Source organism: Nanorana parkeri, unplaced genomic scaffold, assembly GCF_000935625.1.
Source record: "Nanorana parkeri isolate BGI_ZX_2015 unplaced genomic scaffold, ASM93562v1 scaffold351, whole genome shotgun sequence".
In the NCBI taxonomy this organism is placed as follows: Eukaryota; Metazoa; Chordata; class Amphibia; order Anura; family Dicroglossidae; genus Nanorana; species Nanorana parkeri.
The window spans coordinates 607546-621198 of record NW_017306619.1 but is presented as its reverse complement, the minus strand read 5'-3'; the positions used below and the strand labels follow the sequence as shown (position 1 = coordinate 621198).

At 47.3% G+C, this 13653-nt stretch overlaps 1 protein-coding gene across 1 annotated transcript in view; it reads left to right on the top strand.

Moving 5' to 3' along the window:
* The first annotated feature begins 6 nt into the window (after positions 1-6).
* The window catches only part of LOC108788779 (obscurin-like), a 47009-nt gene continuing 33362 nt past the window's right edge, over positions 7-13653 (top strand). The window contains exons 1-5 of the mRNA XM_018558636.1: positions 7-191; positions 328-455; positions 10593-10705; positions 12810-12978; positions 13482-13563. Of these exons, the coding sequence (XP_018414138.1) occupies positions 61-191; positions 328-455; positions 10593-10705; positions 12810-12978; positions 13482-13563 (623 nt within the window). The 5' untranslated portion in view covers positions 7-60. The remainder of the gene's footprint in view (positions 192-327; positions 456-10592; positions 10706-12809; positions 12979-13481; positions 13564-13653) is intronic.

Genomic DNA, 13653 nt, shown 5'->3' with positions numbered 1-13653 from the left:
CTCTGCAGTGTGTGATGGAGGAGGCGGCGGCGAAGGGGTTAAGCCCTCCGCATTTCGTGGATGCTCGTTAACCCTTCCCGAGCCGGCTGTGTTATTATGCACACCAGGCCCCGCTGCCGTGCGTCTGTGATAGAACATGCACAGGATAAAGGAAAAAGAGGGGAAAATTACAGAACGGCAGCAGACGAGAGGTAGGATGTCATTCTCTCTCCTCCTGCGAGCAGATTGCTTGTCTTAGTCACATACCGGGTTTAAAAATAGCTGCTGAAAAAAACACAAAAAAAAAAGAAAGACGTCCTTTTATAATTTTGTTTCCCTTTTCTCCAGGCTTCAGATGGATGCAGCGGAGTGGTACCGCGGGAGACCGGGCTCCCAGCTCTGGAATATCCACAGCCAAGTTTACATCGAGACCACCGACACCACTTACCTGACGCTGGAGGATGGCAAGGGGACAAGTGAGTAGGAAGAGAGGGGTGGTGTGCCATGGGGAGCTGGCTGGCATCGCCGTGCGGCAGGCAAACCGCAACTGCCAGATTCAAAGGGAGTCTCACTAATGCCAAGACCTGCGTGGCAAGGGCTGGGTAGAAGCTGCGCTTCATCTAGGGCATTGGTATTACTTGCAGTAAAGCTGGACAGACTCAGCCTCACTACCCTGCAAGCAGTACCTAGCTGCTTCCAAATCTCTCCCAGGGGCGCGCAGCCGTTCTAACAGTTTGGGTATTGCCCCCTTTGCAAAAGATTTCCAACCTGGTGGGCGCAACATGCATGGGTTGCCGGGATGGGAGGAATCAACCAGCCTGCAGGAGGACTTCTATAACAATGCTAGGCTTTGATGGGTGCATGGGTTTCCCGAATGGGAGGAATCTCCCAGCCTGCAGGAGGATTTCTATACCAATGCTAGACTTTGATGGGTGCATGGGCTTCCCGAATGGGAGGAATCTCCCAGCCTGCAGGAGGATTTCTATACCAATGCTAGACTTTGATGGGTGCATGGGCTTCCCGAATGGGAGGAATCTCCCAGCCTGCTCGAGGACTTCTATACCAATGCTAGGCTTTGATGGGTGCATGGGCTTCCCGAATGGGAGGAATCTCCCAGCCTGCTCGAGGACTTCTATACCAATGCTAGGCTTTGATGGGTGCATGGGCTTCTGGAATCGGAGGAACCTCCCAGTCTGCTGGAGGCTTTCTAAACAGATGCTAGACTTTGATGGGTGCATGGGCTTCCCGAATGGAAGCAATCTCCCAGCCTGCTGGAGGATTTCTATACCAGTGCTAGACTTTGATGGGTGCATGGGCTTCTCGAATAGGAGGAATCTCCCGGCCTTCAATAATCCGAATCTGAATCCTTTTCAAACTATAATATATAAATAAATAATTGTTTTCACATTATAATCAAAAATGTATTTTTAATTAAATCTAAAATGCACTTAACATAAAATTAAATCACGATTTTCAATTAAAATGTTTGTTCATTCGCTTGCAGCGCGTTCGCTATGATTACAAATGAGTCATTTTTGGGGGCAGTTTAGAAGCAGCAAACCAATCCACGGCGACAAATCAGAAATCACATTAGTTTTCTGGGTTGCCACGGGTTACAGAACTTTGCACGCAGTCATTGCCTTTTTGGCTAATTGTTGGATAGGTCGATGTGTATATAGAAGCAACATGACTACTTTATAGTAATGCAGGGGTCAGCAACCTCGGCACTCCAGTTGTTGTGGGACTACACGTCCCATGAGGCATTGCAGGTCTCTGGCATGCACAAGCAATGACACCCAGAGGTGATCACAATTCCTATCACGATTCCCATGATAGGAATTGTAGTTTCAGCACTGCTGGAGTGCCAGGGTTGCCTCCCCCTAAAGACCCCGTTCACACCGAGCTACATCCAAAAAATTTTGAGCTGAGCGACATTGAGCTACTTTGAATTACAGTGCACATTTTGTCGCGCGACTTTTCACAGAGACTTCATAGCTGCTACATTGGGCTGTAACCAATCAAAAGCAGTCTTGATGTGACATCATTCCTTCCTTCTTATATTTCTGTGCATAAGTGACACTTCTGTAGCGCGACATTGAGCTACACCATTAAAGGAGAACTATGAGGGGGAGGGGCTTTTCACTCACCTCATAGTTCTAGCCGACTTGTGACAATGAGACTGTCACAGGTCGGCTCAGTAGATCGGGAAGTGAGAGAACACATACCGGCGTTCGCTCACCTCTCCATCCTGTCACGGCTCTCTGCAGGGGAGGGGCTGGATTCCCCCCTCGCCGCTCCGATCCTCCAGCGCTGACTGGCAGATCGGACGGGGGAGGGGGCGGGTACAGCTGGCTCTGCCTCTAGATAGGCAGAGCCAGCTGTCAGTCACGCAGCTAGGCGGATCCCGCGAGCAGCAGCAGCTCGCGCTATATACTGCGGCGTCTCAGTATATAGTGAGCTACAGCTCGCGGTATACTGAGCCTAGGGTGACGGGAGAACGCTAGTTTGTGTCCTGCCGTTACCCTAAGGAGAACTATGGGGAAAAGCCCTGACCCCATAGTTCTCCTTTAAACTCTATTGGGCCAAATCGCACAAAATCCGCTGAAAAATAGGTCATGTATGAGCGACAAGCTACAGGCGACAGTGAGCTGTGAGATGTGAACAGCTCCATTGAAATGCATTGGACGAGCTACACTGAGCGACATTGAGCTGATATTTGAGCGATTTTGGAGCTGAAATCGCACGATAAATCGCTCAGTGTGAGCGGGGTCTTAATAATAATGCATCAAAAAAAAGAATTTAACAAATGTTGGGAATGCTGGGAGTTGTAGCTTGAGGTGGCAAAAAGTATTTGACAGTGTGGCTTTTATTTCAATTAATTCATTTTTTAACGATGCCTCGATTTAGGAAATGTTAGAATTTTCCCCCGGGTTCTGTAACGGGTGTTAATCGATTGTGTCACTTGGCTGAATTACATTTTTCTTAAAGGAGAACTATGAGGGTGGTGCTTTTCACTCACCTCATAGTTCTAGCCGACCTGTGACAATGAGACTGTCAGAGGTCGGCTCAGTAGATCGGGAAGTGAGGGAACACATACCGGCGTTCGCTCACCTCTCGATCCTGTCACGGCTCTCTGCAGTGACAGGGGAGGGGCTGGATTCCCCTCGCTCCGATTCGCCAGCGCTGACTGGCGGAACGGACGGGGAGGGGGCGGGTACAGCTGGCTCTGCCTCTAGATAGGCGGAGCGATAGCTCGTGGTATACTGAGCCTAGGGTGACGGGAGGACGCTAGTTTGTGTCCTCCCGTTACCCTAAGGAGAACTATGGGGAAAAGCCCTGACCCCAAAGTTCTCCTTTAAACTTAGAGTTGTCTATAATGGGAGTTTTAACGTTGTAATAAGGTATCACTGCGTAGTAACAACACTCTAAGAGGATCAGTTTGGTTTAAAATATTGTGATATTATAATTTTTTTAATTGATACATTTTTATTAAATGGACTTATGTTGCTATGATGGACCCTTTTTGTATCAAGCTGGAATAGAATCATCTTTTGAAGCAGTTGATAGAATTGCAGTGAGTCTGTGACTGATATGCGGTTACTTTTCATCTCATGTGCCGATATCTAAATTGCTTTTGATGTAAATGTCAATAAATATAGTCTACATCCGGCCCAAATTCCTTATTGCATTTGAATGGAGGGACCTCACCATTCTTTGGCAGTCATGCCTTGCTATGGATAAAACTGATCCCTATAACCCCCACCACCACCCGTTCACCGGTGGAACTTTGGCTGCTAGGAAATTTCCAAGACCCAGTGAATCCCGAGGGACATTTAGTCCACCAGGACTGTCCAGTTCTTTAAAGGAGAACTATGAGGGGGAGTGCTTTTCACTCACCTCATAGTTCTAGCCAACCTGTGACAATGAGACTGTCACAGGTCGGCTCAGTAGATCGGGAGGTGAGTGAACACATAACGGCGTTCGCTCACCTCTCGATCCTGTCACGGCTCTCTGCCGTGACAGGGGAGGGGCTGGATTCCCCCCGCTCCGATCCGCCAGCGCTGACTGGTGGATTGGACGGGCGAGGGGGCGGGTACAGCTGGCTCTGCCTCTAGATAGGCAGAGCCAGCTGTCAGTCACGCAGCTGGGCGGATCCCGGCACAATTGTCGGGATCCGCTTCAGCTGCGGCGTCTCAGTATACCGCGGGCTACAGCTAGCGGTATACTGAGCCTAGGGTGACGGGAGGGCGCTAGTTTGTGTCCTCCCGTTACCCTAAGGAGAACTTTGGGGAAAAGCCCTGACGCCATAGTTCTCCTTTAACCCTCTTTTATTTTCAGGTAGAAAAATAAATTAAACATGGCCGATCATTGGTTTAGATTTTTGGTCTTGAGGCAGAAATTCTACACCTGCAATGCTTGGAATGTTTAAGTTGTTTAAAATATTTCTTTAGTCAGCCAGAGAATAATTTTCAGTAGTTGTTACTTTTATTTGTTACTGTTTAAAAGTGTTATATGCTCAGCAGCCACCAAGACACTATAGAGGGAAATGCAGGGTTATTTCAAGGTCATGGCTTTGTCTGTAGGCTTTTGAGCCCCAAAGTAATATTTATTTTAATAATATATCTTTTTGTGAAATATGTATTTTATTGTTAAAGAAATGCTTAAGGTCATGATCTTTATGCTATACGTGTGTTATTTGCTTTACCCTGACACTCATGTCCTGGTATGTTGGGGGAAAGCACAAGGGATGGACTTTCCATTGGGGACACAATTGGGATTGAGATGCTTTATAGGAGGTGGGCAATAAAGACAGAGCTCTTTATGTGGAAAGGGTCGATGAACTATGAGCAGGTGGTGCCACAGACAGGAAAGGCATACTGATTTTTAGTTTAACCCAGTCAGCTACAGGTGGACACAGAGACTGGTTTAGTGTTGTTGGTGTTCTACACCAACAACACTGCCCAAAAAAAGTCAGGTGGAGGGCAAAAGACTAATCAAGAGTACCACCTCTGGTCATTCCTGCAGGTGATCTTTTCCCCATTAGCATGCCTTGTTCTGCGCCATGTGTCTGTATAGAGGCAATAACTTGAAAAATGAACACCTCGTCTTTAATTTCTCCTGAACTATAGCCGTGTACTTCAAGTTCCTGGCATGTGAAGGTGTCTAGGCACTCCTGTTCTTCAGCCTCATAGCTGTACATCTGTAGCGATCTAGGGCGCCGCTGCCTCTGACTGCTAGTTCTCAAGACATTTGGGGTGAGGTTTGGTGTCACTATTGTGTTGCTCACTGTTCTCCTTGCTGGAGGCTCTAACATGAGGAAGCAAAGCCCTGCCTCTACCAAATTGGCTGTGTCCATACAGAGACAGTGCAGAGCAAGGCATAGTAAGTTAATAATGGGGAAAAGATCACCTACATGGAGACCACAGGCAATGCTGATGACTAGTCCTTTCTACCAGCCTTTTTGTTTCGGGGCACAGCTTCTTGAGTTCAGTTCTTCTTTAATGGCTGATGGAGGGCCACAGCCAGGGGTGTCCTTATCCTATTCGCCACCTGAGGTTGGGAGTAGCAGTGGTGCACGCTGACTGGGGGGCAGTGACGTCACTGGTTGCCAGGTGCTGGGTGGGACACTGGCCAGAGCATCCCACTCAGCTCCTGCCAACCAACGATGTCACTGGTTGGCAGGAGCTGAGCGGGACGGCGGCAAGAGCATCCCAGGTTGCTCTTAGTAACCTGGGACTCTCTGGCCAAAAAGGGGGCAGCAGGCACACTGCTAACATTGTGCAGAAGAGTGACCATGCCACTCTACCTGCCTCCCCCCACCTACCCATCCCCACGTGACCCTTAGAGATACCGCCTGAGGCAATAGCCTAAAACCGCTGTATTATAAGGATATCCCTGACCACAGCACAGGAATGTTGCTGACAGACTCAGCACTTCATCAAACAACTTGGTTAAAAAAAACACATTATAATGCTCTATGTGTGGAGGGTGGGTGCAAAGTATAAAAATGTTACCTTGCAGCATGGGGGCTCCTGCACCAGCACCAGTCTTCCGGATGCTGCAGGGAGTGAGAGATGTGACTCAAGCAGTGAAGTGCTCCAGTAGCATCCCCACCTCTCCTCACTACTTGCCCATTCACAAAATGCCTTGTATATATATATATATATATATATATATATATATAAAAATACAAGGCGTTCTGTGATTGGAGGCCGAGCGTGGATGTTGCATCCCTGCCCCCTCCTCTCCTCCAATCCCAGAACCCATTGTATTCATAAAATACAAGGCATTTCATGAATGGGCAAATTGTCAGGGATGCGAACGGAGCACGTCACTGCTCAGGTTACATCCCTCACCCACTGCGGTGCCTGGAAGCCGAGTGTTATGTATAGGAGGCAACATGCTGCATGGTAAGATTGTTATGCTTTGCAGCCGCCCTGTGCACATAACACTCAGCTTTTAAGTAATACTTTACACATCCAGTATCATTCTTCCCGGAGTTCAGCTTTTAACCAGGAAAGGTATATTCAATTTTCCATTAAATTATAGAGAAAGAGTTAGATAGAAAGATGACAGTCACATCCAGTACAATCCAGCAAAATGCAGATAGATGTGTTTCCATAGAAGCCTTTTGGAGATCACAATCTTCATCTCTTATGGAAGGCATTGCAGAGACATTCTAAAAGAATAAATAGAGTTTTTATAAAAGTGCTTTGCATCTGCTTTTTGGACCAGAGTAAAATAAAATAATAAAGTTAGTGCTAAGGTGTCATGGCTCTACCGGCTTATAAAACGTAAAGATCCAAAAGAGATAAAAGAACAACCTCATCCCTTAAGCTCTAAACCAGAAGTAGGCAACCATGGCCCTCCTGCTCTAAACCAGAGGTAGGCAGCCTCACCCCTCCAGCTCTGAACCAGAGGTAGGCAACCTCGTCCCTCCAGCTCTGAACCAGAGGTAGGCAACCTCGGCCCTCCAGCTCTAAACCAGGTGTAGGCAACCTCAGCCCTCTAGCTCTAAACCAGAGGTAGGCAACCTCGGCCCTCCAGCTCTGAACCAGAGGTAGGCAACCTTAGCCCTCTAGCTCTAAACCAGAGGTAGGCAACCTCGGCCCTCCAGCTCTTAACCAGAGGTAGGCAACCTCACCCCTCCAGCTCTAAAGCAGAGTTAGACAACCTCGGGCCTCCAGCTCTAAACCAGAGGTAGGCAACCTTAGACCTCCAGCTCTAAACTAGAGGTAGGCAACCTCGCCCCTCCAGCTCGACAACCTCGGACCTCCAGCTCTAAACCAGGTGTAGGCAACCTCAGCCCTCCAGCTCTATACCAGAGGTGGGCAACCTCGGAACTCCAGCTCTAAACTAGAGGTAGGCAACCTCACCCCTCCAGCTCTAAACTAGAGGTAGGCAACCTCACCCTTCCAGCTCTAAACTAGAGGTAGGCAACCTCACCCCTCCAGCTCTAAACCAGAGGTAGGCAACCTCACCCCTCCAGCTCTAAACTAGAGGTAGGCAACCTCACCCCTCCAGCTCTAAACTAGAGGTAGGCAACCTCACCCCTCCAGCTCTAAACTAGAGGTAGGCAACCTCACCCCTCCAGCTCTAAAGCAGAGTTAGACAACCTCGGACCTCCAGCTCTAAACCAGGTGTAGGCAACCTCACCCCTCCAGCTCTAAACTAGAGGTAGGCAACCTCAGCCCTCCAGCTCTAAACCAGAGGTGGGCAACCTCGGAACTCCAGCTCTAAAGCAGAGGTAGACAACCTCAGACCTCCAGCTATAAAGTAAACCAGGGGTAGGCAACCTCAACCCTCCAACTGTGGTTAAACTACAAGTCCAATGGGGCTTAGCAAGACTCTGACAGCCACAGACATGGCTCCCATAGACAGATGTATGATGGGATTTGTGGTTTCACTAAAGCTGAAGTGCCAAGGTTGCCTACACCTGGTCTAAAAACTTACAAGGCAAAACTACAGATAAAAAAAGAAAACATAAAATGGAACCGACAAAAATTTAGGAAAAGGAGATGAGTGTGTTTAGGATTTAGGAAATTGGTCATTATATTATGGTGAAAGCCTCTGCTGCTGACAGTGTCAATGGTTAAACAGCCTTCTATAGTTCAGCACCGGAGGGGTGGACAGCAATTTCTTAAATTAGGTAAAGGAGAAGTATGGGGTTAAGGCTTTTCCCCATAGTTCTCCTTAGGTTAACGGGGGGACACAAACTAGGCGTCCTCCCGTCACCCTAGGCTCAGTATACCGCCACCTGTAGCTCGCGGTATACTGAGACGCCGCAGCTGAAGCGCATCCCGACAATTATGCCGGGATCCGCCCAGCTGCGTGACTGACAGCTGGCTCTGCCTATCTAGAGGCAGACCCAGCTGTACCCGGCCCCTCCCCTGTCCGTTCCGCCAGTCAGTTGGGGTGATAACGACCCCAAACACACCTCCAAGACGACCACTTCCTTGCTAAAGAAGCTGAGGGTAAAGGTGATGGACTGGCCAAGCATGTCTCCAGACCTAAACCCTATTGAGCATCTGTGGGGCATCCTCAAACGGAAGGTGGAGGAGCGCAAGGTCTCTAACCTCCACCAGCTGCGTGATGTCTTCATGGAGGAGTGGAAGAGGACTCCAGTGGCAACCTGTGAAGCTCTGGTGAACTCCATGCCCAAGAGGGTTAAGGCAGTGCTGGAAAATAATGGCGGCCACACAAAATATTGACACTTTTGGCCCACTTAGTACTCACTTTTGTTGCCGGCGGTTTAGACATTAATGGCTGTGTGTTGAGTTATTTGGAGGGGACAGCAAATGTACACCGATATACAAGCTGTACACTCACTACTTTACATTGTAGCAAAGTGTCATCTCTTCTGTGTCGTCATATGACATGATATCATCCAATGTGAGGGGCGTACTCACGTCTGGGAGATACTGTATTTGTCACGAAGGTTTATTCTCGGCACGTGTTTGAGTCTGTTGATGTAAGCGCTACACTTTGTACTTGCAATATACAGCTCTAAATGATGTTTTATCATATTAAAGTCTATTTAATTAAATCTACAAATTGCTAAGGACTATTTCACAAAGGAAAGTCGTTTTTCATACCTTTTTTTTTATTTTTCATGGAAATTTTCCGTTCCTCGCGGGATGTCGGAATGACAGTCGGAATACAAGTAATTGTGAAGTGTATTCTTCCAGGCAGATGAATCCATATATTTAAGCTTTACTGAAGCAAAAATAACACGATGATTATTTAATTGTCCTTAAATCACGTTAATGGCATCTGGAGGCCTGACTCATTTATTAATAACAGCAGCTTGCGGGGAGTTTAATAAAATTATATTGGCGCAGGATAAGGCCGACGATGTTTAGGATATGGAAGAAAGTTTTAATGCGGTACAAGGGCCCGCTGGACATCTTAATTTCCTGCCTTACAAGAAACAATAAACTTATTATAAATCATGACTTAGCAACTGGTTCTCTACGTGCAAAATGTCAGATTGACTACATTCTTGTATACAGTGGCTTGCAAAAGTATTCACCCCCTTGGTGTTTTTCCTGTTTTGTTGCATTGCAACCTGGAATTTAAAGTGGATTTTTTGGGGGTTTGTACCATGTGATGTACACAACATGCCTACCACTTTGTAGGCGCAAAATAATTTTTTTTGTGACCCTAACAATATTTAAGGCCCAGAAGTCTTAAATGTGTATAAGCATTAAGGGATAACATAGACACCGGCACTGCAAGAAATGAATCAATTGCGTCTGTTTATTGACGCATGAAACATAGCACAATGCATCAAAAAAGCAACGTTTCGGGGTCTCACAAGATCCCCTTCATCAGGCATCATCATTTTGCCTGATGTATAAGCATTAACCCCACCCCGAAAAAAAGTCAACACTTTGTAGAGCCACCAAACTTCACATCCTGACTATGACCATGGCAAGCATGGACGCAGCTCCAAACCGGTGTGGTCACTTTGCGTACTTGATCTAGCTGATTTAGAGATTCAGGACACCATGCCAGCATACGCATATGACCATGTTCAGCTTTGTAGCCATGCCCAAGGCCGGATTTACTCTCTCTGCTGCCCTAAGGCCAGGTTCCTTAAAGTGCCCCCTTCCCCGTCAAATTTCCCCCCAGCGGGGTGCCAGGGTTGGTTTTAAGTTATTTATTTTTCCTTATTCGTTTTTTAAACTTTTTAAATCACTTGTACAGAATGAACGCCAGCTTCCCCGCTCTACATTTAGCCCTGCTTGCCCAAAGCAGGGCAAAATGTAGAAATCAACCACCCGCATTTCCTGGGCATCGGGAGATAGGAATTCCACACCCCTGCTGCCCCTCTACTCCCTGCTGCCCCTCTACTCCTTGCTGCCCCTCTACTCCTTGCTGCCCCTCTACTCCCTGCTGCCCCGAGGCCGGGCCTCGGTTGGCCTTGTGGGAAATCCGGCCCTGGCCATGCCCCCTTTCTTTTTCCCGCCCAGGTCAGCTGCATCAGCAGCCTTCAGGAGCGTGGAGCAGAACCGGGCGGGTGCAAGTTTGTAACACGTCTTGCCAAAAAAATGTTCAATGTTGACAGTTGATCGGCTGAAAAAAAATGTCCAACGTATTGTGTCTTGCAGGACCCCCGTATATGCAGGTGACTATAGAAGATGTGCACGCCAACTGCGGGGAGACGGCACAGTTTGAGGCCGTTATAGACGGGAGCCCCCCACTGACCGTTACCTGGTACAAGGTGAGCGCAAAGTCACCACACAGTCCCTGCAATGCCGAGGTTTGCTCCCTGTCCACCCTGCAAGTAATTATTTGGTTATTAGGTAGAACGGTACACTGGAAGTGATCGGATAGATTTCTATGAATACATCAGTAGGGTCAGTATTATTTTAAGGCCTGTACAGGAAACAAGGAGACGTCAGTTACTTATAGAGAAGAGATGATTGTAACCGATAGTAAACAGTTTTTTTACAACTTAAAGTGCAAAATGTCCGTTCATTAAGTCCGACAGACAGTCCAACACATGCAACCTTTTGATCAATGGTAACCAATAGCAACCAGTTTGTTATCCACTTAGCATAAAGTACAAAGTGCAATCAGTCCATTCCGGACCCAAGTGAGCTTTCAATTTGTAGAATTGGCAATCATTATTTCTCATACACCAAAGATGAATGATCTGCAGGTGCTCCCTTGTGCCTAAACCAATCCCCCCCTTCCCCTTTTCAGTTCAGGTTAACTCACCTGATGAGATTGATCTTCTGACGAGAAAGGTTCACAATGGCTTTCCCAATGTCGCACTCCTTGTTTAAAGGTTTAAGTCATGTCCCCCCTTTCCGTTTATTCTTCAAAACTGCAAATATTAAGTTCCTGCAGTCTCTCCTGAACTATAGACTTGTTCTTTCCTATCAATATATTTTTGTAAGTTGGATCTCCACTGGACACAGTATTCTAAATGGGGATCTAACTAAAGATCAAGAGGGATCAGGACCTCCTTCCTCCTGCTGGGGATCCCTCTAGTGATAATAAAGATCTATATAGAGGAATCAGGACCTCCTTCCTGCTGGGGATCCCTCTAGTGATAATAAAGATCTATATAGAGGGATCAGGACCTTCTTCCTCCTGCTGGAGACCCCTCTAGTGATAATTAAACATCTATATAGAGGGATCAGGACCTCCTTCCTCCTGCTGGGGATCCCTCTAGTGATAATAAAGATTTATATAGAGGAATCAGGACCTCCTTCCTCCTGCTGGGGATCCCTCTAGTGATAATAAAGATTTATATAGAGGAATCAGGACCTCCTTCCTCCTGCTGGGGATCCCTCTTGTGAAAAAAAAGATTTATAGAGAGGAAACAGGACCTCCTTCCTCCTGCTGGGGATCCCTCTAGTGATATAAAGATCTATATAGAGGAATCAGGACCTCCTTCCTCCTTCTGGGATCCTTCTAGTGATAATAACGATCTATATAGAGGGATCAGGACCTCCTTCCTCCTGCTGGGGATCCCTCTAGTGATCACTAAATGTCTATATAGAGGAATCAGGACCTCCTTCCTCCTGCTGGAGATCCCTCTAGTGATAATAAAGATTTATATAGAGGAATCAGGACCTCCTTCCTCCTGCTGGGGATCCCTCTAGTGATATAAAGATCTATATAGAGGAATCAGGACCTCCTTCCTCCTGCTGGGGATCCCTCTAGTGATAATAAAGATCTATATAGAGGAATCAGGACCTCCTTCCTCCTGCTGGGGATCCCTCTAGTGATAATAAAGATCTATATAGAGGGATCAGGACCTCCTTCCTCCTGCTGGGGACCCCTCTAGTGATAATAAAGATCTATATAGAGGGATCAGGACCTCCTTCCTCCTGCTGGGGATCCCTCTAGTGATAATAAAGATCTATATAGAGGGATCAGGACCTCCTTCCTCCTGCTGGAGATCCCTCTAGTGATAATAAAGATCTATATAGAGGAATCAGGACCTCCTTCCTCCTGCTGGAGATCCCGCTTACAGAACCGTCATCACCATGACAATAAATATAGGGTAATCTCTGTACATGAGTCTTGGATATCAGCTCGATACGAGTTTTAATCCTTCTCTATCCTATCCAGACCTATCAAAGAAAAAGTCTTGCCTGGACATACTCTTAAGGGGCCGCCTTCACCTATAATCTCTCATCTCTAAAGCCATTTCCAGAGAGATATAGAATATTATAGCTAGACAGTGTGGGTCCCCCTCCTTCTCTCTGGACCCATAGCAGTCACATGGTCTGACGTTTGTAACGTGTCTGGATGGTGAAGCTCTAACTTTGTATCTATGAGGCTTGATGCTTCTGTGTCTTCTGCTGCAGGATAACACGTTGCTGAAGGACAGTGAACGCCTCCAGCTGGTGAGAGACGGCAGGAAGTGCTCCCTGGTCATACGAAGCACAGTGCGTGGAGATGGCGGGGTGTACACCTGCGTGGCCAGGAACGGCGGAGGAGAGGTGTCTTGCAAGGCTGAGCTGGTTATGCAGGAGGGTAATTATTTCCCAATATCTATTGTACATGGATAGTAGGTAGCTACTGTATACAGCAGGGTAGTAAAAGAAAAGTACATACTGCACAGGCGTGGTCCATAGCTGCCACTATCAGAGACTGAGACACTGTTTCAGAGTTGACACAGTCCTTTGCAGTTCTTGACTGTATTCACGAATGTCAGGCACAGATCAGCCCCCTTGTGCAGCCTCTCACTTTGTTACAAAGTTACAATGTTGCAGACTGATCACTGGGGGAGGGGAGGCTGAGGAAATGCTTCTTCCAGCCTGCAGCAGTCTGATCACTGGGGGAGGGGAGGGGAGGCTGAGGAAATGCTTCCTCCTGCCTGCAGCAGACTGATGACATCATCTCAGCCTAGGCAGAGTCACTGACTGAAGATCAAGAATGGCTTTTTAAAGTTAAACGGGGATTTGGCAAGAGTGACATCCTGATCCCAGGGAGCGCGAGCTGTGCTGAGTGTATGATGGGAGTTTTCTCACTTTCAGACGAGAAAGAAGAAGACACGAAGATTGTTCCCAAGAGGCGGAAGCTAAAATCTTTCTTTGAGGTTAAAGAGGAGATCGGCAGGTAGGTGGAATAGGAATTCACTTGTGGAAGGGTCAGGAAACTGCTTAGTTCTTTATTTGTCCAGAAAATACATATCTACGAGGTGCTGAG